General features: G+C 43.0%; 1 protein-coding gene across 1 annotated transcript in view; it reads left to right on the forward strand.

Moving 5' to 3' along the window:
* The first annotated feature begins 2,106 nt into the window (after window positions 1-2,106).
* carhsp1 (calcium regulated heat stable protein 1) overlaps window positions 2,107-27,248 on the forward strand; it is a 31,665-nt gene continuing 6,523 nt past the window's right edge. Inside the window, exons 1-3 of the mRNA XM_008295510.1 lie at window positions 2,107-2,265; window positions 26,365-26,524; window positions 27,092-27,200. Coding sequence (XP_008293732.1) covers window positions 26,443-26,524; window positions 27,092-27,200 — 191 coding nt within the window. The 5' untranslated portion in view covers window positions 2,107-2,265; window positions 26,365-26,442. The remainder of the gene's footprint in view (window positions 2,266-26,364; window positions 26,525-27,091; window positions 27,201-27,248) is intronic.

Here is a 27,248-nt window from a genome sequence, read left to right on the forward strand (position 1 = left end):
TTTGACCCTGTTATATCATCACCATCTAAAACAGCAGCAATAACATCCTGCCAAAACGGTGCTTTGTAATCACTAAAGTATCTACAGGAAGTACAGAGAAAAATGGGTTGATTTTCACAGGAGGCCTGATTCATTCAGAGCTGGTTGATGAGAGATACCTGAAGGTTTTCATACGTAGCTCCGTAACACATTAAACCACCGTGTGTCAGACCAGTTTCACAGCTGACGAATGCTGCTCTTTGGTATTCAACCTCACATTATCTTCTCTCATAGCAGCGCTGCCGTGATGAGTCAGTCGCTTCCCTTTAAAGTGATTTTTCATGAGGTGTGTTTCCTGTCGTCTGAAGGGCAAATGAGAGGCGGTCGTGGCTCAGCTTCACCCTTTGTGAAGTCCTGATGTCTCGTTCCTAAGGTGATGCCAGCATGTGTGCTCTGTTCACACCTCTGCTCTCTTTGTTTCTACCTCATGGATTGTACAGGAGTCCAATTAAAAAAGGCTGATTATTATATATTAACCATTGTTTCAGTCGTGCAGCAGGGCATCACGTTACATATAATAATTCATTCAGCAGAAACAAAAATATTCTGAAATAACAGAAATAGAAATCCCCCTTTTTCCCTCCAGCTTGACTGAAACAGCAGTTATGTCCCCCTCTGCTGATTGTTAAGAGATGCTTCACGTTGAACTGGTTTATTTTCCATTTTCCAGCCACTTACTTTTATTTTCTATTCACAGTTAATGGTAATATTGTGTAGCTACGAGTACAACAGACACACAAACACAATCTCTCTGGAAGACATCAGGAAATAACTAAAATGACAATAACAAATGACTCCTGTTTTAATTCTTCCCATAAATCAGTGATTATTTTATTGCTGTTTCTTTGTTCTGAGATGTCTGGAAGAGCAAGAAAGCAAAAATAAAGCTTTATCATTAGCTCTGTTAGATATAAGCTTCCCAGTAAGCCATGACGGGGGGACAGTGAGAATTAGAAGGACCCTGAAACTGAAGCACCTAAATGGAATTCAGCCATGATTCACTTTATTTGCACTCTTCTGTGCCTCTTTATAAACAAACAGAATATTGTTGGATTATAACCACTAATGTAATATAATCAAATCACATTTATTGTCACTTTGCTGTACATACACAGTAGTGCAGGCAATGTACGCCACCATCATCAGTTAGTACATATCCTGTACATGTTAGATATTACGTCACATTCACACCTACAGACAATTTAGAATCACCAATTAACCTCAACATGTTTTTGGACCTTGTGGGAGGAAGAACCCGGAGAGAACCCGGAGAGAACCCACGCTGCACAGGGGGAACATGCAAACTCCATGCAGAAAAATCCCAGGTGTCCTCACCAGGACTTGAACTGGCGACCTTCTAGCTGTGAGGCAACAGTGCTAACCACTGTACCACCTTAGAATTTGATGTAGAGTTTTATTTATTTATCATATTTTACCTTGTGCTATTTGCTCATATGATCAAGTGCAATTCCACGCTGTGCAATGTATATACTGCTTACTCTTTAAAGCACTGTTTGTGGACTGATGTTGTCATGAATGGTTGTTTTGTGCATTTTGTGTGTTTGTTGTATATGTGTACTTTTAGCCCAAGACAAATTTCCTTCAGGACAGTAAAGTTAATCTCATCTCGTCATCCTTTTAAACTCGCTATCCATTCTGCACATTTTCATTTTTTTTACGATGGGTATTTACATGTGTTTGCATGCAGTTTTTTATGAATTGTTTAGTTTGTACCTGTCCTGCCTGATATTTTACCTGTCAAAGCACTTGTTGTTCTTAAAGGTGCAATACAAATAAAGTTATTATTACTATTATCTCATGGTTGGACACACACACAGATGGGACGGATTACTCTGTAGTTGCCTCCTGATTAGGGGCAACTATAAAATATTGGGAACATTTTTGGGCGCATTGCGGGTTGCGCTGTGTTTTTACGGTACGCTGGTGTGGTTTTGTCGCCGCGCTATTGGGTGCGTTACGGTAACGAGTTACGTCAGTTTGGACCGAGTTACGCCCATTGAGAAAAAAAAAAGAAGCGGAGCGGCGTGAAAGAAGGTTATTTACTCCGCTGCGCTGCTGGAGGCTGGAGCTCATCCCTGACAACCCGCTGCAAGCCGAGGAGGAGCTCACACACACTTCGCCAAACTCCTTCTCAAGAGTTTCGGTTCGGTCTCGTTGGACGTGTCTTCGGTTTTTTCCGAGCAGCTGAAGTTCGGAGGGAACCAGGTGAGAGATGCTCGGACGACAAAACGGCTTTTTACTCCGCCAAGAGTCGCGCGCTTAATCTCAACAGCAGCTAGCTAAAAGTTGTTTCTTAAGCTAGCTGTCGGTGTTTAAAAGTGAAAACTGGCTTTATTAAATATGTTTAGTGGTGAAAGTGGGGGGTTTTGCTTTCCAACTAAGTTCAGTAAGTTCCCTCAGTCTTGGCTTTCCATTACGGATTTAGTTTTCCTGGCGCTCGTTTCCTTTGGAGGAGGTGGAGGCACAAAAAAGAAACAGTCTGAGCCTAAGTGGTGAATGAAAAAAGAAGCTTGAAACAGGCTTTCTCTCAACACCACCCTCCTCTCATTCTGAGCTAATGAAGTGATGAGCTTCTGTGGGAGTTTGAAGAGCTGCAGGATGTTGCCAGTGTTTATGTGGAGCTCATTACTGGGAGGCTGTTGGTGGAGGGAACAGCTTCTGAGCCCTGCTTTAGGCTTTGTTGTTGGTAGAAACAAGAGGAGCATCAGGTGATGTGGTGGGCATGAGATGAGTTGATTTATGTGTCTGAAAAGAAAAAAAAAGTCCCAGATTTGTAATGAGTGACACGGTTTCAGTCAGGATGTGGCTGCTTCTTGGTCCCCCTCCTCCTACTCCGATTGTACAGATTTGCAGATTTTAACAGACTCACCGAGGGTTGGATTTTGTCTTGCATGTTTCAGCGTGTTCAGGACTTCATGTCCCTTTGAGTGAGAAGGTCTCTTACTTGTACTGAGTGAAATTCTCAGGTTGCACTTTCCAATTCAAATTTTATTTTTTTTCTTCTTCCAGCAGCAGACCAAAATGTCCTTGGTCCATTTTATTGTTCACGGCGTCATTCATCGTGTTGGCATGAAGAACCTCTCGAATGTTGAAGTCACGACATGACTTTCAGACATTTCCAAGTAAAGCGAAGTAGTACTTGCTAACAGAAATGATTGTTAACGGTTTAATTTAACAGCATTGGAGACATTGCATTCAGAAGCAGTCACCTTGACAGGAAGATTTAGCACGATACAGCCTGTAAAGACCAGAACACAGTGTAGTTCAGAATCCATCCTGAGCTGTACCTGGAGTCCATAGCTGTGTGTACGTAATATAAACTAACATTTATAGGATTTAAACGGTTAGTAAACAAGAAATATCTTTCTGTTGCACAGGAAATTATATAATGTCTGCATCACAAAATGCCAATTAAACTAAGGCTTTCCATCCATTATCTATACACCGCTTAATCCCATCACAAGGGGCTGGAGTCTATCCCAGCTGACTCAGGGTGAAGGCAGGTTTACCTGGACAGGTAACCAGTCTATCACAGGGCTACACTTAGAGAGAGACAACCACGCACACTCACATTCACACCTACGGACAATTTAGAATCACCAATTAATCTCAACGTGTTTTTGGACTGTGGGAGGAAGCCAGAGAACCCGGAGAGAACCCACGCTGTACGGGGAGAACATGCAAACTCCACACAGAAAGATCCCGGGTGCGAGGCAATGGTGCTAACCACCGTTCCACCTTGCAGCCCCGAAGGACAGCATGAATTTGCAAAATCGTTGCTTGCAGCCTTGCTAATTGTGTCGTTTCAAATTGCAGTTTTGATTTTTAAATTCAATCACTGTTCACCCCTAAATGTCACAGTCAGGTAGACTTCACAGAGAGGCAGCAACATGTTTCCCCAAATGAACACTGATTTATTGTTTCTCTGAGTTTCAACATCACCCACAGTTACACTTGAACATTTATGCAAACCAGATATGACGTGGAATGGGGTTTTTTGCCTTTATTTTTTAGAGTGAGATAGACAGGAAAGGGGGGAGAAGAATGGGGAGAGACCTGCTGCAAAGGCTCGTGAGCGGAAGTCGAACCCACGACCATTGCGTTGGAGAACTATAGCCCCTGTTCATAGGTTGCCCGCTCAACTAGGTGAGCTATAGGGGGCCCAGGATGTGTCATTTTAATCACTACACCTGCAGGGCATGTACGATGTTGTTGTGTGAGTCACAGGCAAATGAGGCACCGAGCTGCTTGTCATGGTGTTGTTGTGTTTTTGGAACCGGCATGGCGCCGTTTCGAGTTTTTGCCAAGTTGAAGGGGCAATAAAACCCCATAGTGGTGTCTGTGTTTGGTATAAAGCAGTCATTTCCACGAAGCTGGCAGTGTAATTTATTAACACTTTTTGGCTCATTATTGTGTAAGTGAAACCCACAAATAAACAGAGATAAGAGTCTATTTTAACAGCAGATATCGACAGCGTGTCTGCTCCGGCTGCACCAGGTGTAAATGTAGTGTTGTCACAGCTGGTTTGTGATAAGTTGTGTTGTTCAGTGTAGCCCAGCATTACAACACAACATACCCAAGAGTTAGAGCAGAACTCCACCAATTTTTTCTGGAAACAAAACAACTTGTAGTCAACATAAATAGTCTGAAGTGATGTGTTTTGAATCAGCGTTGGTTTGAAGAAACAACACCGAACTGTGGGTTGTTGTAGGTAATGTCGGCACCAGCTTTGGACAAGAAAGAAGACTTTATGTCCCACTCTGCTGCACTGATTTGGAAGCTACCGTCACCCACAAATCCAGCATTGTTACCGGAGAAGAGCGCTGTTTTCTGCATTTTTTTCAGGCATTTACTCAGGACGTGTTTTCATTAAACAGTAATGCATCAGCTTTCAGGCAGCTCACTGGTTTACGTGACCCCGCAGGAACTCAAGGCCAAATCATAAATGCCTTTCAGAAATGCCAACTTGCGCCGTCGTGCCACTTTTAAGAGCTCAACCGGGATCTTTATGGCCGGGCCTTTAGCAGCTGTAAAACCAGGAGATGGAGCTTGTTGTGAAGGCCCTTAGATGTTGTTGTGAAATATGATCTGCTGTAATAGTCCCTCGTGAGCGCTGGCTGTCGACAATAAAGCGCTGACAATGAGAGGGAGAGGGGGAGGGAAGAGGGGAGGCGGTGGTGTAAGGAAGCGGGAAGGAGACGGAGAACCTACCTGGACTGGTTGCAGTAACGGCCTCCACTGTTCTGGTTTTAGACCTTTTTAAAAGATCAGATTTGTCACTGTGGCTGTAAAGCTTTCCCCCCTTTAGCCACACTAACATCGGTGATGATGTTGGGCGATAAAACCTGGCTTGTACTCGCTGTCCCAATAAATTCCAAAGGACTCAAGGTCAGGGTCCTGTACAAGCTGGTCAAGTTCTTCCACACCAACTGGGGCAAAAGCAGTTTTTATGAAGCTGGATTCGTGTACAGACACATTTTCCTGTCTTGTTGGGTGTTGGATGAACACTATTATCTAAAACATAATTGTAGTGTTAGGATCCCTCTGAGGTATAAACCAAAAGCAAACAATGGTGGGGTTTAGGATCGCTCATCGGCAGATTTCGTTACCTTTGGATGATATTTCCACTTGCTTCCTGTTTTGATGGTGGGCTAAACTAATGGGCTGCTGGTAGCTTTGTATTCACCGTACAGACATCAGCATAGTGTCAGTCTTCTAGTGATCTATTCTCAACAAAATGTTCAGTTTACATCAACATGATACAGAGAAAGCAGTAAGTTCTCACACTGGAGAAGCTGCAGCGCGACAAATTACCCAAACAATACTCAGAATTATCACTAATTGTTTTCTTGTCTTAATCATTTCAGCTTTTAGAGCAACGACCGAAGCATGTGACTGTTTGATGGCGACGCTTGTGTGTTTTGTGTGTGTGTACACAAGGCCGAACCAGCCGGCCGTAAACGTGATAAGAGGCCTGAAGAGAAAATATGGAGGTGAAGCAGGAAGATTAAAGGGGTTAAAAGGAAGCGAGTATTGTTGTCATAACCTGTGTGTGTTTAGCCGCCTCTGTAAACTACATGTGTGCACAGGCAAGTGAGTTTATTGCGTGCGGATCGGGGGCAAATTCCACTCGCATTTTATGAAATATGACTGGAATGACTTCTGGAGGCATATCTGCGCTTATCAGCACATCGCTCAGGGTCACACCTCAGGAAAGAGACAGAACCAAACCAGGTAGCGCTTTGTTAAACTGGTAAGTTGATAATCCTTAAAATTTGCATCACTTTGCTACGAGAATCAACTTAAGCTGTGCGGTTGGCTTCTCTTCCTTTGGTTCTCTTGGGGTTAGCGCTAGCAAATTTAGACACGATGGCTCAATACTTTGTCTCCGCATGCAAGAAGCGTGGTTACATTGAGAAATTAGGTTGCAAAACAAAAAAAAAATCACATGTTGAAGTGCAGCTGGTCAGTAATCAGATTTCTGCCTTCGACCAAACGAGTAATGTGATCCACCAGCTGTTTTCTTCTTGTCCCAGCAGTTGGACCGACTGTGCAACAGTGTCTGTGGCGAAAGAGAACTATTTTAGCTTCGGCTGAACTTTGCATGTTGTTATTTTACATTTTTGGATGCACATGTTACGTTTGTGCTTCTATAAAACCTCACGACAGGTCTGTATTCTTGGCCAAAGAAATGGTACACGTCTAGTTGGTTTTCTCTTAGTGGTAAAAGCCTGAAATAAATAAGATGCTTCAAGTGTGCCACTGATAGAAAGTCGAACAACATGAATAGAAACTTCACAGTACAGTTTAAAGTCTAGTGAAGCTGTACCTTCATAGTTTATCTGCACTTTTTAGGGCCAAGAAATGTGATGGCTGCATTTTGTATCCTCCAAGCTAAGATGGATTCAAACCAAGAAATGTCAACAAATATAATAATTGCTTGTTTTAGTCATTTATCACAGAAAACAAGCCGAAACATTTGCCATTTTTAGCGTTTTTTAAATTTTGTATAATTCTAAATGGGGCTGCAAGGTGGTTCAGTGGTTAGCACCGTTGCCTCGCAGCAAGAAGGTCGCCGGTTTGCGTCCCGGTGAGGACACCCGGGATCTTCCTGCCTGGAGTCTCCATGTTTCCTAGAAATAAACTCAGCCCGACACAATTGTTGCAGCAATGTTTCGTAACATGATAAACAGATGCTTGCCTGGAGCTACTCGACGTTGTTGACTGTACTTGCCATGTTCATTCCTCACACTACAAACAACAGTCACTTCTACTTATGTCAAACGCCTGGCTGCATCTTATGTGACTGGTGCTCCCGGGATCACACTGTGTGTCTGTTTGCTGTTTGAAAATTGTGTAATTAGTGGGAAGTAGTCCTGTCACGGCGCTGCAAGGTGGAGCGGTGGTTTGCACCGTTGCCTCGCAGCAAGAAGGTTGCTGTTTCGCGTTCCAGTGAGAACACCCGGGATCTCTTATGCGTGGAGTTTGCATGTTCTCCCCGTGCAGCGTGTGTTCTCTACAGGTTCTCCGGCTTCCTCCCACAGTCCAAAAAGATGTTGAGGTTAATTGGTGATTGTAAATTGTCCGTAGGTGTGAATGTGAGTGTGCTTGGTTGTCTGTCTCTAAGTGTAGCCCTGTGATAGACTGGTGACCTGTCCACAGGTGAACCTGCCTTCACCCTGAGTCAGCTGGGATAGACTCCAGCCCCCCGCGATGCTAGTGAGGATTACGCGGTGTATAGATGATGGATGGATGATTCTAAATGGAAAAGCTTTAGTTAGACAAACATTTTAAGACGTCACGTTTAGCTCTGGGAACTATACGCAGCTCCTAACATATCCTGAAACTAATTAAAGAGTTTATTTACACGTGACCCATGTAGAAACGTTACTACACCCTAAGCAGGCATTTAACCACATACTTTATGATCCCTGGGTTGCTTGAACACTTTCACAATTGTATTAAAGGTTGTTTTCTTATGTGTATGAACGCCTTGGGTAATAGCCAAGTCTTTTGTTGACACACCATAACGAGTGAGCGCCATTTTGGTTTATTTTTGATTACAAGCTCCTGACACATTGATGTAAGAGTGACATCTCGTTTTGCAAAACTCCTCAATTGTAGCCTTGAGGTTTTTCCATTTTCCAGGTGTCTTGTTACACCGTGTGATAGAGGGCCTGCTCTGTAAACATCTACGTGTAGCAAAGTACGGTTGGACTGGGTGACGGTGCTGCACTCACAAAACAGGACGCACAAGATCGTGTTGCATTGTTTACATGAGGGTTGTGTTGGGATTGCTCTGTTTGTTTGCAGGTGGAGGGTAGAATATGCAACTGACTTAAAAGTAAGAATTCCTTCATCAAGTTTTCCTCACCAGTAGAAACATTTTTATAGATATTCTAAACAGAAATGCATATTATCTAACAAATTCATAGAAAGCGTCTTATCTCAGTGTGTTTCAGTGTCGGTGTAGTTAGTGGGAGGAAATGTTTTCCCACAGGAAGCAACAAATCAAGACATGTGGCTTCAGTCCAAACTGTCAAAAGCAATGAATGTGTGTTTCGTTTAGAGAAAGCTGCATTGTGTGGGGACCCTCCAGCGTACGTCCCCGACAAACGTCCCCTTTACGCTTTTGTTTGCTTTGTCTTTCCAGCCGAAGCACAGTTTGTCTTTGTCTGTCGCTCTCCCTGGCCTGCTTTTTCTCTTCCTGAGTTTTTGTCGCTCTGCCTACTCGCCTGTTTTCAATCGCTCTCTCTGGGAACCCATAGGAGGATGTGGGGTCTTATCACTGCTAGCTTCTAATAATAAGAGATGTTTTGATCCCGGGGCTGATCATTTAACTGATTGGTGTCGGCACAAATCAAAGCCTTTGATTGTGTGCGCTGTCATGCAGGTCATTAATTTTCTGAATAATCCCGTCTTATCAGTCAATAATTGACTGGTTTATCATACACTGGGCATTTGTCCAGTGCTGATGTTGCTGTTTCAAGCCACCGACAGATGAAGCAGGAAGCAAAGGTGGCTGTTACAGACACCACTTTATTTTACTTATTTAGGGACATTATCCTAATCGATCCCAGCTTGGGGCTGCAAGGTGGCTCTGTGGTTAGCACCGTCGCCTCACTGCAAGAAGGTCGCCGGTTCACATCCCGTTGAGGACAGCTGGGATCTTTCTGCGTGGAGTTTGCATGTTCTCCCTGTGCAGCGTGGGTTCTCTCCGGCTTCCTCCCACACAGTCCAGCTGACCACATCTCAGAGCAGGGCTCCAGATTTACATGTGTTGTCTTCATGCGACTGCATTTTTGCATTTAGGTGCACCCAAAATTATTCACTGCGCCTTTTGGTGTCACAATATTAAGCAGTGATGCACGATATTAAAATTTCTGGCCGATATCCGATATTAAGATTTCTGATATTGCCGATAACTGATATTACCGATGTCGATATTTTTGTTCACATCGAAAAATTTGTATAAGTAAGCACTGTGAGAAAACTATTCAAAAGAAGCCCAAATTAGACCACATAGTCTTCTTTAGAACAAAACAAAAGTAAAACATATTTTAACATATTTAAGTCCAGGACCATTGAAGGTAAAACATCTGTGAAGTAGCAGTGATATCAAATGTAGCGACAAAGGCGCTAGCGTTAGACAATCATCGACTAAATGTGTTCATCGCACCAATACCGATATATCGGGAAAAACACACCAATATCAGCCGATACCGATGTGGTCGCAGATATATCGTGCGTCCCTAATATTAAGTGTAACCGGTGGGCTTCTAAAATTGCATTGTTATGAAGAGGACGCCGTGATCTCCATTTATTCTGACAATAACAAATGAAAAGGAAAAGTCACCGTGTAATAAGCTCCAGCTCCTCTCCTGTGCGTGGACAGAGCAGCGGAGACGAGTGGTGAGTTTATTACCAGCTGGTCAACAGTGCAGAAACAATCCACCAGCCCTTCCCCAAATCCAAAAGCGACCCGATGCCCCTCGTGATTTTACTCTAATGCGCAGTCGGCATCAACAGTGTTTACAGCCGGCTAGCAAATGAGATAGGCGCAACCAGAGCACTGTGGGTTAGTTATTAAAAGCAAACACCATTACCTGAATGTAATTAAACCAAAAAAAAAAAAAAAAATGCATGAAGGACAATAAAAACATGCAAAACAACATGCCTAAACAGATGCCACTAATATACTGTATGTCAGCTTGTGCACAAAATATCATGACGCAAACGTAGAAAAACAAACAACAGTGACTCAATCTGACAGGCCAGCAACCATCTATAAAAACACACCTGTGAATCAAAGCGAAGGGCACAGTAACGCAGCCAGCAGGTGCTCAGAAGAGTTTCAGATCTGTGACTGTAATGTATAATTAGGGGGAAATAACAGCTCCAACATAAAAACAGTCCGGCTAAATGTCACCTATGTGATCGTTAAATATGTTTAGTTGACAGATTTTTGGTTTCACCCTGATTTAAACCGATCTAGGATAAAGCTGCTAGTTATTTTTAGCTTATATTTGTTTACATGTTGGCAAATTAGCAGCTTACTCTGATCCTGCTACTTTTGGTTTATTAGTTTGCCTAAAAATGACTACTGTCAGTCAGATTTCACAAATTTTCTTTTCCTCTTGATGTCATTTAAGTACGTTTTTTTCCCCCCAAAGTTATTCTTTTGGCCTTTTTTGCCTTTATTCAATTGGAAAGTTAAGAGACTGACAGGAAAGTGGGGAAAGGATCTGCAGTAAAGGGCCATGAGTGGGACTTGAACTCATAACCTCTGCGTCGGGGAACTATAGCCCCTGAACATGGGACCCCAGCTCAACCACGTGAGCTATAGCGGCGCCCTTAAGTACATTTTTAAATTTTACAAAGAAAGATAAACTAAATCGACATGGACACTTTATGCAGATCCTTATGTAGAAAATGTACCTGGCTCTTCAAGTTAGATTTTTTTTCCTCCCATGTGGCTTAATGTAGATGTGACTTTTTTTATTTGTGCAAATCACCATCAGGAAGATTTCTTGCTGAACTCTCTGCAGTCTCTGCTAACGACATCGACTAAAGTGGAAATAAATGAGGCTGGTTGTGGGTTCACGGCTTCGCTGCAAAGTTCATTTCAACATTATCATTAACCGCTGTGTAATTTACCAATTGATGAGATAACCGCGCAAGCAGACAAAGACGTGCAATTTTCCAGTCATTTTCAGGTTCATTGGTCTCGTTGCAGTCGTAATGGTTTTCCCCCCACTCAGAGTGTCTTGTTTGTATGTAGTGTACACAGACACGTAATGGATCCGTAGCTGCTCACCACAGCCTCGGTTTCACCGTCTAATGCAGTGCAGAGAGTGAAGAGAATAGAAACCGATAGCTGATTTATGGCTACCACTGAGAATCCGAGGCGGCTGCTGTTTACTGGATTGAACTATTTACTTATTGACCCGAATCTGGTAATGTCCACCATAAAAGTCAAAGAACAGCAGAAAACAAGCACCTTTTGGCCAGTCCTGGAAAAGATGTTCTATACGTGTAACTTTCCATTTTGTAAATTGTTGATTTTTTTCCCCAAAACAATACCATTTGCATTTATCACACCTTTATATCCATCACATTAGAATCAGGGGTTCTACATTAGGTGCAGATACTCTTCAAGGTGGAAGTTGGCTTATTCAAACCTCTGACATCTCGGGTCTGCTTGTTCTCCTTCCTGTTGAGGTTTGTGGTGTCATCATGTCGAGATCTGTAGCGCTTTCTAAGGCCTTCAGAATGAAAGGTTGTGGATTTAAAAAGATCTCCAAATGCATTTAAATAAATCATTACCCTGCAGGGCTCCAAAACTTTTCCACTGGTAGCACAGGTGCGACCAACTTTCTTATTTGGTCGCACCTTCCACCTTGTCACGGGCAAAACACATCACTTGTTCAACTTAATGAAAGATGCTACAATTTACAGATGTTCCCTAAACGCCCCACATTGCAGACTGTGGTAGCTGCTGCTCGGTGGCTGCGGTGCTCAGACAGATGTGTAAATACTTTGAAAGAGTTAAACTGGGGCATTCTAGTGTCTGAGTGATTTTCTTGTACAATGTAGACCACACTTACATGAGTTGTTCCGCTCGTAGAAAGCAGCGAATGCAGGTGTGCTCCACATTTCTTGAGAAGACCACACAGTCCACCGCAGTTATAAAAGGGCTGCTTTCCACTTCTGTGGTTAACACAGTAGCTGCCTGCGCCGGTTACAGCGACACCAAAACAGCTTCATGATCATCATGCAATCAAAAAAAGGTCGCAAATTCGACCAAAATAGTCGTAGTCTGGAGCCCTGCACTATGTGGAAAATCATCAGTCCACCATCAGTACATGAAGGACATGACAAGCTACTTTCTCAACAAACTTCTTACTACGACACACGGGATTCTGAATTAACACAAACACTTCTGTTGATGTGAGAAAAGTTTGTGCTGATCGTTCTAAAAGGGTTTTTTTTGGTAGTTGCTGCTCTTCTAACCAATTTGAAGTGGGTTCATTTGGAGAAACACTACAACATCTGGATCGGGATCAGATCTATTTAAACCTCAACAGTTTGCTATTAGTACAGGCGATAAGCAGTTAGTTGATCGCAGTAGGAAAATAGTTTAAAAATACCTTAGATAAATGGATGCAAATTGCCATGAAAGGACTTTACAAAAATGCTAAGTTTGTGAACAAAACCCAACCAGGCTCATAAAAGCCTATTATACCCTTTAATTATGGTACATACTCTGCTGTGTCTATGTGGCTTCTATTCAGGGCTCCTGAGGTGTGTGAGTCTGTCACCGCCACTCAGGCCTCCGTCAGACCTCCCCAGAAGGAGTTAATACACTCATACAGAGTGTGTTGCCCCAGGTGTGCATGAAGAGTGAATCACCCCATCATTGGACACAGAAAGTTAAGCAGAAAATCCCACACAGACCGCACCAGTATTTACTGTAAATGTTCCTTTTCTTTTAAAAACAAAAGAATGTAAAAGATGCTAAGTATGAAAATGCTACGTATAGAGACTTTATGAGAGCCTCCGAATAAGTCAGATCATGCAAACAGCAGCTAAAGGGTTTCCCCCTCTGCACAGGATGAAACTTGGCTGCTTCCTTTTTCCTGCCATATCCAGGAAGTGTTTGGTGATGACACCCTGAGGAGAGGGCAGAACTGCCCCAAGGTGGGCAGGAAACAAGACATCTAAAGTAAACAGTGGGAGGAGAGACAATCGAGAACCTTAGGGGGCTACTCTGTGGAGTTTTCTTTGAAAAACGTGCAAAATTATATTTCCATGTGGGTCCTCATACAAACAAACTAACAAACTTTAGAACTGCCTTGCTGTGCAGCTCTGCTAGTGGTCCAAATGTACAACGATGCTGATGTCATCGACCATAAACAACAGCAAAGATGTTCGCTCTCAGACTTGTAATGCATCGTCAACTACTGCAGATGCAATCTTACAAGCTGATCAATAATTTAAGTAGTAGTGTCTAGACTCTCCAGCCGCACAGACCGGTCAGTGTTGGTGTTTATACAATACAACAGTAGACAGACGAGATAAAAGAAGAACATGGTAATTTTAAAAAAGCTGGTAAAGGCCCAAAGAGACAGAAGTGTCCTGAAGTGCTCGTCTCTCTTTGTGTGTGCCAGTATTAATTATTTTGGCTGTGTTTCAAGTTGGGTGAAGGGACTTTAATTTACATGAGCTCAAAGGTAAAAAACAAAAGATGAGTTAAAAATAGTTTGATCAAAGGACATGTTCTGACTCCTCACCTATTCTTGACTAAAAGAACCTGAATGAATAAATCATCGCTTTGAATTAACTACGTCTTTTGATTTTTATGTAGGAAATAAATCCTCCTGATCTAGAGACACATAGGTCGCAGCATCCCACTTACGAGGCTACTCCTGGTTTTGATCAGGTTCAAAATACGGTGTTTACACAGAGCACAGAGAAATGTCGTTATTCATGTCAACAAATACATGATAAATACTACATCTGTGTAGATTCTCAGTCATTCAGGTCTTGGTAATCCTCGGAGCTTCAGGAGAAATCAGCTGGACTTCTTGAAGAACCTTCTTTAATAACCTTAAAAAGAAGTCCAGTTGCTTTCACCTGAAGTTCCTTGGATGATAAACACCAGTATCCCAGTTTTTGAAAGCTGTTGGTGCAGCCGTCTGTAATATTTACAACACACACTGCTCTTACCTGTGAGCCTTACATGAAGTTAATTTGATTGGGGTCATTGAGGCCACAATGAAGACGTGTAAATGTCAACACTGTATGGAAGACGAGAGCGTAGGACAAGCGAACTGTGGATGCAACTGTGGTGCAGTTGAGCTGTTTATAAGCCCAAAGGAAACAACAGTAGGAGCACCAGCTCCGTTACTGGTGGGAGTAGCTGTGGTGTTGTACAAACTAGGCAGCTGTGGGGTATAATTCTGTTATGGCGTTTGGCTGAAGCTGTGCCTGCGCAGGTTGTCGGTATCGGTCTGAAACCAGGATACGATGTGCAAAACGGTAACCTGGTTTCTTTTGGAGTACTCCAGCTAGCATAATCTGGTTATTTTTACATTTAAAATCCTCATCATAAAGAGAATACTCATGCAATTGCAGTCGTAGATTAGGCAATTAAACCTCCCAACAACGCTGTTCATATGTTGTTGGTTTATACTTTACATTCATGACCAAAAAGGCTGCATTTAGGCTTAGTGCAGAATTCTGATGCACTGCAGTACACGATAATGGATTGTCCAACAGAACCTGCCCACATCAGGCCAACAGAAATTCAGAAATTAGTTGTGAAATAAACATGCTATGCTATGCTAAGCTTAGCAGAAGCTCTTTGTAGTGTAGTGCCCATATTCATAGTGAAAAGTTGATGAGGGGAATAAGTTCTCAGCTCAACACTGTCACTGCCTGCAGCAGTAAATCTCCTTAAACTGAGGGGAAGCTGCATATTGGACCAATAATTCTCTCACTACAAGCAACAACTCTGACATTGATAGATTGTTTTTTTTGTCACTTGATACACTGTTGTTATAAAAATCTTGATTCATTGGGACAAAACGTAAAAATTATACCCTGTTAGCGCCTACGTCTTGTGATTGTTTGCACTGCTGAGCCTCACAAAGCTGCTGGCGTCGTTACACACTCAGTCCTGCCTCACGGTGATGCCTCACATTCACAGTAAGCGTAGTCTTGCTTTGACAGCCCATTCTGGAGAACATAATAGTCTGGCTGCACCACACGATCGTTCTTCTGTTTTTGTATTTCTTGAAACTTATCGCATTTGTTGTGGGCGGGGCTCAGCGAAGTATGTGGCTTTTGGTGTTCAGGTAAACTAGTGAGGGATGGAATTGATTTCTTGGAACATTTCCATGCATTGAGATGAAGGCTGTGATTTCAATGGATAATCCACATGGGGAAAAAAAACTAGCAGCGTCGCCCTACTGCACCATCCAAATCCTCTGCAAAACTTGTGCTAGGTTGTCGCAGATAAGGAAACTGAAGGACAAAGACACCTGAAGTGAGCAGTTGCATCCTTCTACTGCATCCTACATCCAGCTGTGGTGACATATACAGTGTTGAAAGAGCAGGATCCCATTAAACTGCACCTGCAAAAGGACACGTCGCTCCTCATGCGAACAGGTCCAGGGGACGAGGCTGCTGACGTGAATCAAAGTGGCAGTTCATTGATGTGGTTGTGACTCATCAAATTGTGGGATCATGACCATCTTTGCCAGTGACACATGCTTACTCAAAGCTGCTACCCATCCACTCACCCACCTGAACGCACAGAGAGCTTCATATAATAGGCCTTCTGTCTTTAAGGGTAAATGCTTTCTGCCTTTCGTTGTCAAGACTGGCTGCATAGTACGTGCATAAAGCCGATTCTCTTATTCTTTGTGTCGCTGCATAAGAGTCTCCAGTCGCCAGCCTTGAGCGTCTACGTCCCTCATTCATTTCAGCTGCGTAATAGCGGTGATGCCACAATGACTGGGCCGCCATCAGCCGAAAAGGCTCAAGGCAGTCCCAAGTAATAATGCAGTGCCGATGTGTTCATGTCAGCTCCTGCTCATTTTAACTCAACATGTTTGAGGGTTAAGGAAACAGCCAGATTTGTGAGCCCTTGTTCATCGGTTACAGTCATTTTTATATCAAACCTATAGCTGAATATAGCCGGGTCGGATTAATGTTCTTATTTGCGCCCTTGCATTTCAATTTTACTGCATCTTTTTGGTGTCGGAGCTTATAATTTTAAAAAAAGAACTGGAGTGATGGAGCCACGACGAGGGGTCTCACCATTCCTGATTAATAAGTAGCTTAAAGTAGCACTTCAAAACGTGACAATTATGGGTTGAGCTGTAAAAATGCTGGATTTCCAAGATGCAACTTAGCAGCGTCTTTTGCTCAACTTCTCCTGCCTGATAAATACCCACATCTTTCATTTGTATGAGAGTGGCATCAATGCTCCATTTATCAGCAAGAAACTAGATGCCACCTTTTTTAGGCCAAACTAAAGGTAAAATAATTAAAGCTGGACTGGCGAAAGAAAAGGAAGAGGAGTAGTAACTTTCACTCTCTTTCTGTTAAATCTACGCCGGTTCACATCCAGCTCTGCTTTCTTTCACCGCCTTTGTGTCGTCTTGTCCTCGTTGACATTTCCTCTCCTTTCTGTTTTTCCCCCCGTGGTGAACAAGGAACTGACTGAACCTGTGAGAGAGCTGCTGAGTGAGAAAAACAACAGAGAATACAATGAAGGATAATGTAACAGACAAGGATTGGAGGGTGGGAGACAGAGCAGCAGCATACAGACAGTGAACTTGTTAAAACCTTCACACGGTCGTCCTGTCTTGATGCCTGTTTTTTCTTTTTTTTCTTTTTCCTGAAGCACACTTGCATCTGTCGCTCTTGGTTTTTTTTTTAGTTTTTGAAATGTAGTCTGAACTGTAGGTGTTTATAGGTTCTCTCAGAAGATGTGGAAAACCTGTTGTGCACTTGGTCGGAATCAGCTTCTTCAGTGTCAGATGATGGGATGGTGGTGGCATGATGATAGCATTTCTTTGTCTCCTGTATCTTCTTTTTGTTTCCAGATTGATTAAAGGCAAACAGATTGTTTTCAAGTTCTGCATTGACTCCTTAGTGGCCAAATGATGGCATAAAAGCTGTCTGAGTTGGATTCAGAAGCAGCTGATTGTACACTTCTTTTGGGCTTTTGTTGTGTCTTTATCATGTCTCTATGCTCGTGTTGGGCTTTTGCCTTTATTTTTAGAGCAGTAGAGATAGACAGGAAAGGGGGGAGAAGAATGGGAAGAGAACTCCAGCAAAGGGTCGTGAGCGGGAGTCGATCCCACGACCGCTGTGTCAGGGAACTATACTCCCTGTTTATGGGTCGCCCACTCAGCTAGGGAGCTATAGGGGTGCCCATGCTTGTGTTTTTTGGGAGGTGACAGGACTATCCATCCATCCATTATCTATACACCGCTTAATCCTCACTAGGGACGTGGGGGGCTGGAGTCTATTCCAACCGACACCCTGGACAGGTAACCAGTCTATCACAGGGCTACACTCAGAGACAGACAACCAAGCACACTCACATTCACACCTACGGACAATTTAGAATCACCAATTAACCTCAGCGTGTTTTTGGACTGTGGGAGCAAGCCGGAGAACCCGGAGAGAACCCACGCTGCACGGGGAGAACATGGAGACTCCACGCGAACCGGCGACCTTCTAGCTGCGAGGCGACGGTGCTAACCACTGCTCCACCTTGCATCCCCGTGACAGGACTACTTCCCACTAAATATACGATTTTTCAAACAGCAAACAGACACACGGTGTGATCCCAGATGCAGCATTCACATAAGATGCACGTGCAGCTAAGTTAAAGTGATTGTTGTTTGTACAGTCAACAACGTGGAGTAGCTCCAGGCAATTATATGTTTATCCTGTTACCAAAGATTGCTGCAACAATTAAGCGTCGGCCTGAGTTTATTTCTAGGAAAGCATTCGCATCATACTTACGCCTCACAACATGACTAATTGGATTCTTAAACGGCTTCGAGGACCTTGTTCATGCAAAAATCTGCCCACGTGGAGTCAACAGGTGGATGGTGAAGGGCGGTCAAGTGACGTGAGTTGACCCGTAGTGACGCACTGTGTCGGTCTGAATGGGGTGTTAGTGAGCCTTCGTGCTGCGTCATATGCAGCGTACGGATACTGGCGTCAATCCTCTCATCCAACCAGACTGCAAATGTTCACCTATTCTGTTGAAGCAGACTAACCCAGGTGCTCAGACCAACAGCAATTTGTCTCCATCTCTCCGTCTGTTCACTCCACCAGTTCTTCTACTTTGCACCTAATTGCATACAGCTGTAACTGCTGCAAGCCTCTCCGTGGCCGTGTTGCACGGACGCTGGAGTCGTTAGGACAGAAAATCAATAACACCGAGCAGTAGCAGTACCTACTTCTCTTGCTGATTCAGAAATGTCAAGGACTAACCCTTTAAAACTGAGATTGCTTTCTCTGTGAATGCCTCTCTTAGATGAATGGGTCTCGTCATGTAGAAGATGCTGTAGTGAAACTCTACACCAGTGAATGGAGTCTGGATGGATTCGTGACATGTATTATCCTGCCTGTGGTCATACAATGTAATGGCCTCATCACGTGGACGGTGTTTGTCTCAGGTTTCTGTGTGTGTGTGGGTTGGCCACAGGGCTAATGTATGCATCTATACGACTGGTATTTGCTGTATCAGCAGGGTCTCTGGGTGGCGGGGTATCCAGAGAGCACCATCGTGGAAAATTCCAATAGGACGCAGGTTTAATCTAGCGCTGTGTGCGAGAAGAGGGAGAATAACAAAGAGTGCTGCTATTGTTTGTGTTTGTATGAGAGGCAGAGACCTGGACAATGCTGCGTTTATGCAGAGGGAATTAAAAAAAGAAGAGAAGCAATTTATTTGGTATTTGCCAAAAGCCCTCTCATATATTAAAGAAAGCGTTATTACAGTCCAGGCACTGAGACAACTCCAGCCTGACCTTATATCAAAAATAATATTCTGATAGCATTTTAATTTAAATTCACTGGCGTGCTATTCTCTAAACATTACGTGACCCATATTTCAATCTTCTCCTCATCCATTCAAATCATATAATAGAATTTGAAACTCTTAAATCTAAGTATGATGCCAGAATGTAATTTGGTGCGTCCCGATCCCTTGGCCTCTTTTTTTTCCCCTGCATTCTTTGCTTCACCCCGGATTTCTTCTCATCTACCTGTCTGCACCTTTGGGTGGATTCTGGCTGCAGCCACACTAATCTGCTTTCATTTTAATATGGCAACAAAAACGATCCGTTTCCAGCCGAAGCTCAACAACAAGCTCAACAATGTACAGTCATGACTTGATAATCCGACCCTTAACAATCCTAAACCTTGCTATCCGACAGGTTTTTAGGAAAAATGAACAGAACTCATTAAAAACAGCCTTAACATCCTGACAGCCTTGGATTCCGACTCCGTCATGACATTTTATGTCACCAATCAGGATGACGGCGTATTATCTGACTGAACAATCCCACAGATTGGCTACGTTCACACTGCAGGACTTGATTTTGTGAGTTCCTTCACATTTCCAGTTAAATGCGACTTGTATGTGATCTGCTGTGTGAACTTCATACAACCCAAAAGTGTCCCGCATGTACAGAAGAGGACACGACGACGTCACACGCAGTGAGCGTGCTCAGTGTTTATGGAAGTAAACATGGATGGTAACGGTGGAGCGTATCTGCTGCTCCCCCACCGCCACTGATGGTGGAAACAGAAGTGTGAGCGCTAACTAAACTAGCATCAGCAGCCAAGTACTGCCTGTGCGTTCCGGCCACTTCTGCTCCAACGAGGTGGAAGTGGCCGGAACGTGCACAATCGCACCGGTCAATTAAGCGTGAAATCCAGCGATGTGTAGTGTTCTAACAATACACTAGTTATTATAACAACTATGAACAACAAATGAGCCTTCCAGCATCAAGCTCTCCTTGTATGTCGACCTCCGTCTTGACAATTCGACAGCCTTGCTATCTGACATAAAAGAAGGTTTTACATTTAGTGTCGGATTATCGAGTCACAACTGTAGATGGATTTTCACCATATGGGTTGTTGTTTTTTTATCGTTGTTTGAAGCCTTGTGGGACAGACTTTGACTTCTCTGTTGTGTTCCTTAATTGGGGAATTAGGCAGCAGCTTTTAGATCAACAGAGCAAGTCCGGTTTGAAAACTGTCTCTATATGAGTTTACTAAACAAATTAGTGTCTGTCTGTGGGAAGATTGTTCTGCCTAAGTATACAGTTTCTATGCACATTTTACTTTTCTAAACACACAAACATGCATCATGTCCTTACCATCCCTGTTGAATTTCCCTTCACACATTACACTTCTCTTCCCTTTACTTCCTTCTCAGTCCCTCCAGCTCCATCAGGTGCCCATAAACAACTCCAAATCTTCCACACCCACATGCCACAGCTTGTATTTATCACGTGTAGAAACAGAAAACAAGACACTGTGGTGCAACAAGCAAGCAACCCTACAATTTAACATGATTTACTGACCGTCCTGCAGGAGCTACCTTATCCTCGGGGACTGCATACTGCTCTCCCAGCCTCAGCTCTGTTTTTTTTATTAGAAAGCCAATAAAGACCACACTGTTTACCTGAACTCCCATTTCTTCTCTTTTACTTAAGGCTAACCTCTTCACCCAACACTCCCCTGCACCAAGCCGACGATAATTAAATGTTGAAAATGAAGGATCCGTGTTGCTAACTGTTTGACTGGAAAGCTAATGTTGCTAATGCTATATCAGTCATAGTAGTTGTGAGCATGCACAGTGAGGGTGAAGAACACTGGACTGCAGAAATAAACTGGTTCAACAGAAATATTTAAAGGGGAAAAAAAAAACAAGCATGATGGAACCCGTTAACTAATATTTTGTAGAACATCCCTTTGAGCCAATCGCTGCAATCAAGTGTTTTCTGTAACTCTCAGTCAGACTTCTGCACCTGTTGACAGGTATTTTGATTTCACTGCTCATCAGCAAAGTGCTCTAATTTGTCCAGGACAGTTTGTTTTTTTAAATTATTATTCGTTTCAACCACAATTCAAAAGCAACATCTTATTTCACTAAATTGTAATTTAGCAATTTTTTATTTATTATTACTTTTTTCAATTTCTAGTTATTTGAGTGACTATTGTGAATTTTGCCATTTCTTTAATGGAACAGTATGAATACATTTGAGGACGACTGTATAACACATAATTACAGCCTAACCAGAACAGCTGTTTAATGCTTGGTACAATAAACGCCTGATAAAGTGTTATACGAGTCCAAAGTGCCAAACTGCAACATGACTGCCGCCCACATTAAACTGGCTGGACACTGTGAACTGTTATCGAAGTCTCTGTCATGGTGGCCCATTGGAAGCCCCACAAAAACCGAAAACCACCTCATTCATCCACAGCAATCAATATTCAGAAACAACACAACCGAAATAACAAAGCAGTCCATTCAGAAACATTGGATCATCACATAACACCAATGTTCTAACTGTTCTTGTATCAAACACCACAGACAAGCTGCAGTTTTCCATCTTATTAAAAAATAGTGGCGCCATCTGGTGGCGCAACCAGGCATTACAGCTAATTACAGTACATGTTCTGACGTGCATGTTTCTTATCTTCTGCTGTATTGATTAATATATGATCATTAGCATCACTAGCTGTTGCCATACTTTGGTCCATGAGAGTGAAAATTTACTGATATTTAATTTTGCAAAGTTGCGAGCACTTATTTTCCAAATGTCCCCATTGCTGCTTGCGAGAATCCTTGGAAATCTATGAAATTACAGTTGCTGAGAATTTTACTTTTCAAGGGTCCTCATAGTTTGTCTTGTCGAGAGCTAGAATAATTACTTTGATTAGCCGCCCAGTCAGTTGATTATATTTTATTTGTTACTGTCATTTTTTTTAAATCAGAGGTTTAGAAAATTCTTGTGCAACTTCAGAATTGTCAGGGTTTGTCATTTTTCTTTGTCATAAACAGAATGTCTTTGATATTGTTCATGAATTAAGGGACTGGATGTTTAGCACCTCTGTTCCTTGGAAACTACAACACATTTTTAATGATATTCCATCCATCCATTGTCTTCTGCTTATCCGGGGTCGGGTCGCGGGGGCAGTAGGTGGAGCAGGTCATTCCAGACTTCCCTCCCCCGGCGACGCTTTCCAGCTCTTCCTGGGGGATCCCGAGGCATTCCCAGGCCAGCCCAGAGCTATAATCCCTCTAGTGGGTTCTGGGTCTGTCCCGGGGTCTCCTCCCAAGTGGACATGTTCGGAAGACCTCCAGAGGAAGCCTCTCCGGAGGCATCCGAATCAGATCAGATCAGCAGATTTTTAATGATATTTTATAGTCGAAATGATTAACAGACTGAATAAAAGGTGGATTAGTCAACAATGAAGGTAATTGTTAGCTGCAGCTCTGGTTTTTAGAAGTTTGCTTTGTGTTAAGATTCTGAAAAGCATTAATCGCTTATGAGCGCAAACCTTTTTAGAGTCAGAATCCTCGAGGGCGCCACCAAAACCGCACTACTTATAAACAGAGCCAGTAAAGTATTAGCAATGGAGGCTGAGGTGAAGTTTCAACTTGTTTTTCATACCGTTCTGGATCGACTGAAAGCCCCGCTGTCTGAAAAGCTGCAGGAAAATTTGCAGTAGTTTGCCGAATTTAAAGTAAAGTGTTTCTGCTTGTTTAACTGAACCATGCAACACCCTGATCGTGACCCTTTAAAGCAGCAAGTATTAGGGAGTACGACTTCACAAGCTAAATCTGTACTCGCTTTATCATGTTTTCCAAGCCTCCCTCTGGCGTTATCTCTCCCTTATCTGCCATGTTTCCGTTTTCCTGCCCCTCTCTTCTTGTAGAGACCCTTTCTGCTTCCCTGCTGCTGTTCTCGAGCAGCTACTTTCCCTCCCCTCTTATTTTTTATGCAGTCATTTTAGCCACATGGGAGATGAAAAAGCAACCTCGAGTGTGTGTTGACATGATGTCCATTGTTTGCGGACGTCGCTCTTCCCGCAGCATAAACAGAAAATCCATGTCTAAGTGCGTGTTGATGGCCGATCGTGAAGGAAGCACGCTGTCCAGAGAGGCCGTGATTACATTAGCCTCATGTCTATTGAGTTAAGACGGATCAGATGCCATGCTCGCTGTGCTCTGTGTGCTCGGACCCCTGCTGCCAGAGTTATCTTTGTTAAACAAGTGGCCTTTGTCCTGAGCAAACCTTCCTGGATACACATGCTGCAAATTTGAAAGCGCTCTCACCAACAACTACAACAGATAAACGGCCTGCAAGTTTGCACAAACCTACACATCTTCCAAGAGCCTCTGGATGCATGCTGCTGCTATAACTTTTTTTCACCATTAATCATCTGCCCTGTTCTTGTATTTCTGGTTTGTCTGCTCACAGTTGTTAGAGTGATATATATCTGTGGTTGTGCTTTCTGCTCAATAACTCTTAGAAACCAGGTGCCACAGAGCTCGATAATCCATCAAAACAAGCACCACAGCCTTGATCTTTGTGCCATTATATCACTGAGCCCGACCGTTTTCTTATCAGCACTGCTTTTGATCAGATTACAAAAAGTTCTCTGGAGCTAAAGATGATTCATCTGTTGACTATTTTGCAGACGAGTCGATTCATGGAAACGATTGCTGAACCTTGAAATGTTCTCGGAGCTTCATGCGTGCATTTAGCAGCCACAAGGACAAAAGACATTAAAATCCACCCCTGACGAACAGACAACACTTTGGGTGTTTTTTTGCCTTCTTCCAGAATAGCACCTGTGTGATGTTGCATTGTGCTGCCATCTAAAATTTGCACCGTGTACAAACCACCTTTTTGTTTTGTGCTTCCAGACTTTGGAAGCTTTGAGTCTTTGGAAATTTTTTACACTGAAATGCTGCAGCCTCCTTTATCTAAAACTGTGCAGCTGACCAATGACTGGAGCCAAAGACAACCGATGCAGTAGTTACACAATAATGCAGAAGAAAAATGTGTCTGTTTAAAATATTCTCAGCAATGATGCAGAGTAATTCCAGCCACCCTAAAGCTCTCTATTGTTGTATTGCAAACTTTATCAACACTTGAGTTTGGGGTTTATAGTCAATTAATTAGCATGAATAGATCAGTAAAATCATTTCAAACCATGCTTAGGCACAGCTAATGCTAACATTGTGATGTTAAGCAGTATTTCTAATGCACAGTATCCCGGTTTAGCATGTTAGCACGGCAACAGAATAGCACATTTGCTAATTACCATTAGATAGAAAGTGCAGCTGAAGCGTTAGACTAACCACTTTTTGACTGGAGCTAAATGAAAAGGTTAAGGCACCACCAGGGTGGTTACAGTTATTCCGCTGTGCGCCATGCATGTCGGCACAAAATTTCATCAGAAAGTTTTCAAGAAATTACGTACGAAGCCAAAACTTACAATTTTCATGTGTGGGTTAGATGTAAATAATACAAGGATGACCAAAGTCAGAGGAATTCGTCTGTTGGTAGCCATTTAAGTTGATCTACTGACAAACTGAGAGTCCGTAGAGCTAAAAACATAATTATTTTATTTAGAGAAAACCTCTAAATAACAGAGATAGCCTGGGGTTGCTGTCGTGTCATTCATTTCTTTGCCAAAACAATCAGTTTCTTGGGGCTATTTTGCTTAAAGCTGCATTAATTGATTGGCGTGGGGAGTTATTAGCTAACTAACTTAGGCGCCTTTTACACGTATCAAAAACGGTGACATTTCAATGCGTTTGGGCCTTTGGTTCACACGTTAACAAAGCTACAAGTCACCGAAAACGATCTGAAAACTCCGGCCACAGTGGAGATTTGGAAAAACTCCGTCTTTGCATGTAGACAGGAGAAAACGGAGTTTGACGTCACAATATGCGACAAAAGCGTCATCAGCGTCATGTATGCGACCGTGTTTACAGTTTGGCAACATCCATGTACTTGGACTGACATGTTTCCCCGTTAATATTTTCAAGAATTTTACTTGTGTTGTCCTCTAACACCACATTTAGGAGTAGCTCCACTTCTGTCGGTTCAAACAAACGACCCTCGGGCCATTATCGTTGAAGTAACAGGAAGTTTTTGTTGTTGCGTAGATCCGTTTTTGCGAATACCCAGCTATGTGTAAACGTGGCCGTAACCTTTACACACTTTTGGATTACATTTGGATTACACTGAACAACTAAAAACACCCTAAATGCCATTTTTGGCTTGAATTGTGATGCCTTTTCCTTAAGTGGCTCTTTGAGATTGTAGAAAGGTTTACAGTTTACATAGCCTTGGAAATCTAAGCTAATGTTCTCCAGCTCCCCGTAGGTGGAAAAACATGACATTTTAGCTGCTAAATGCTCCACTTTCATACCTGACTAGTCACTACGTTTGTTTGTTTGGTGCTGGGCGTGGATCGCAAAGTGATTCTATCTTTTCTGCCGGGACAGTAGAGTTTGCAGGCCAGCGAACAAAAACAAAACAAAAGATGTTAAAACCCCCAGTAGAGCTGAGGAGAGCTGTTATAATTCGTTTTGGGCACTTTGTATTGTCATTTGATCCAAGTTAGGGCACTCAACAGGCAACCTAAGTCCCAATGTTTTTCTTTTTTTGTAAATTGGGCTCATATGTAATCGTATTCAATCCTTGTTTTTGGAAACCTAAAAAAATCCTCCTTTTCTTCTCCTCCTAGAAACATACAGACGTTGAATCCAGGTGCTCACTGAACTGCTTCCTTTTATTATATTTGTTTAACAGCCCCCCCTCCATCTTTTTTCCTCTGTGTTCTTTTTAAACAATATACCAGTAATGGAAAGAAGAAATCAATGGAGGTTTTCTTTTCTGCCTTTCCCTAATTGGTTGGCATGGCTGCTGATGTAATGGCAGATGATGTAAGTCCCGGGCCGAGGTGAATGAGAGGACTGTTCTCCTCCTCGGCGGTCCCTGTCAGGTCGCAGCGGCACCGGCCTGTCCCCAAATTATTGTTGCCATGGTAATGAGGGCTTCGAGCATGCCACCAGCTGGTCACTGATTTGGTGGGAGAGTTTTTTTTCAGTATTGTGCTGCTGGGGTTGGATTGAGAAAGACGATGCCCTTAAAGAAACTCACACTGTGGTCGAGCATTAAATCAATCAACTGCGACGACTAAATCTATTTTTCCTGTCCTTCATTTCTGCAGGTGTTTAAGAAGCGAGTGACCCCCTTCCTTCCTTCCTTCCTTCCTTCCTCCCCACCCTTTGACTCCGCCTCCTCCGACATGTCCTCCCAGGCCACGCCCATCCAGGGGTCTCGACCCGTCACCCCTCCGCTGCCCACCGCGGGATCCCCACGTTCTCCAGGTAAAAGGCTCAAATCTCACGAAGATGCATCCTTAGTGGAAGTTTTTTTTTTTTTTTTTTTTTCTGCGTATGAAGGACACGTTGTGAATCAAGATCATAAAAAAAAGTTATAACAAACGGACAGGCGATGCAGCTGTCACGACATCACATTAAATGACATCATCTCTCAGCTCTGAAGCCAGAATTCATCATTTTGTTCGATGCCTGTTGCTTCACCTCCTCTCTTCCTCGCCTCCTTTCCTCACTTCTCTGGCAGAAGGGACTAAGATGCACAGACTGAGAAATATTGCATGATCATCTACTTTAAAGGGGCACTCCACTGATTCACCAGTTACGTAATATTATGTGTGAATCTCAAGTTTGAAGTCTTGGCATCGAGTGCTTATTTCACTGATGATGCATCTTGTAGCATGTGAAAAAAAAAAAAAAACACCATATGGACATGTTGAGCAGCTACAAGGAGGAGGTCTTAAAATGCAGAGAAATCATTACAGCACCACTAAGACAGCTGTAGAAGATTATATCAGGACACGCTTTGTGACTCTTGTGTTTTTTTTATCCCCTCAGAGTCCCTGCAGCCTCCAGCCTGCAGACATAGAGACCGCTCACCTTCCCCCATGAGAGGCTACCTCATCCCCAGCCCTCTGCCCACACGCAGAAACAGGACCTGCTCAGCGTAAGAACACACACATTTACACACTTGAACCAAATGAGCTGAAACAGC

The sequence above is a fragment of the Stegastes partitus genome, unplaced genomic scaffold (genome assembly GCF_000690725.1).
Source record: "Stegastes partitus isolate 25-593 unplaced genomic scaffold, Stegastes_partitus-1.0.2 Scaffold1054, whole genome shotgun sequence".
NCBI classification, from domain to species: domain Eukaryota; kingdom Metazoa; phylum Chordata; class Actinopteri; family Pomacentridae; genus Stegastes; species Stegastes partitus.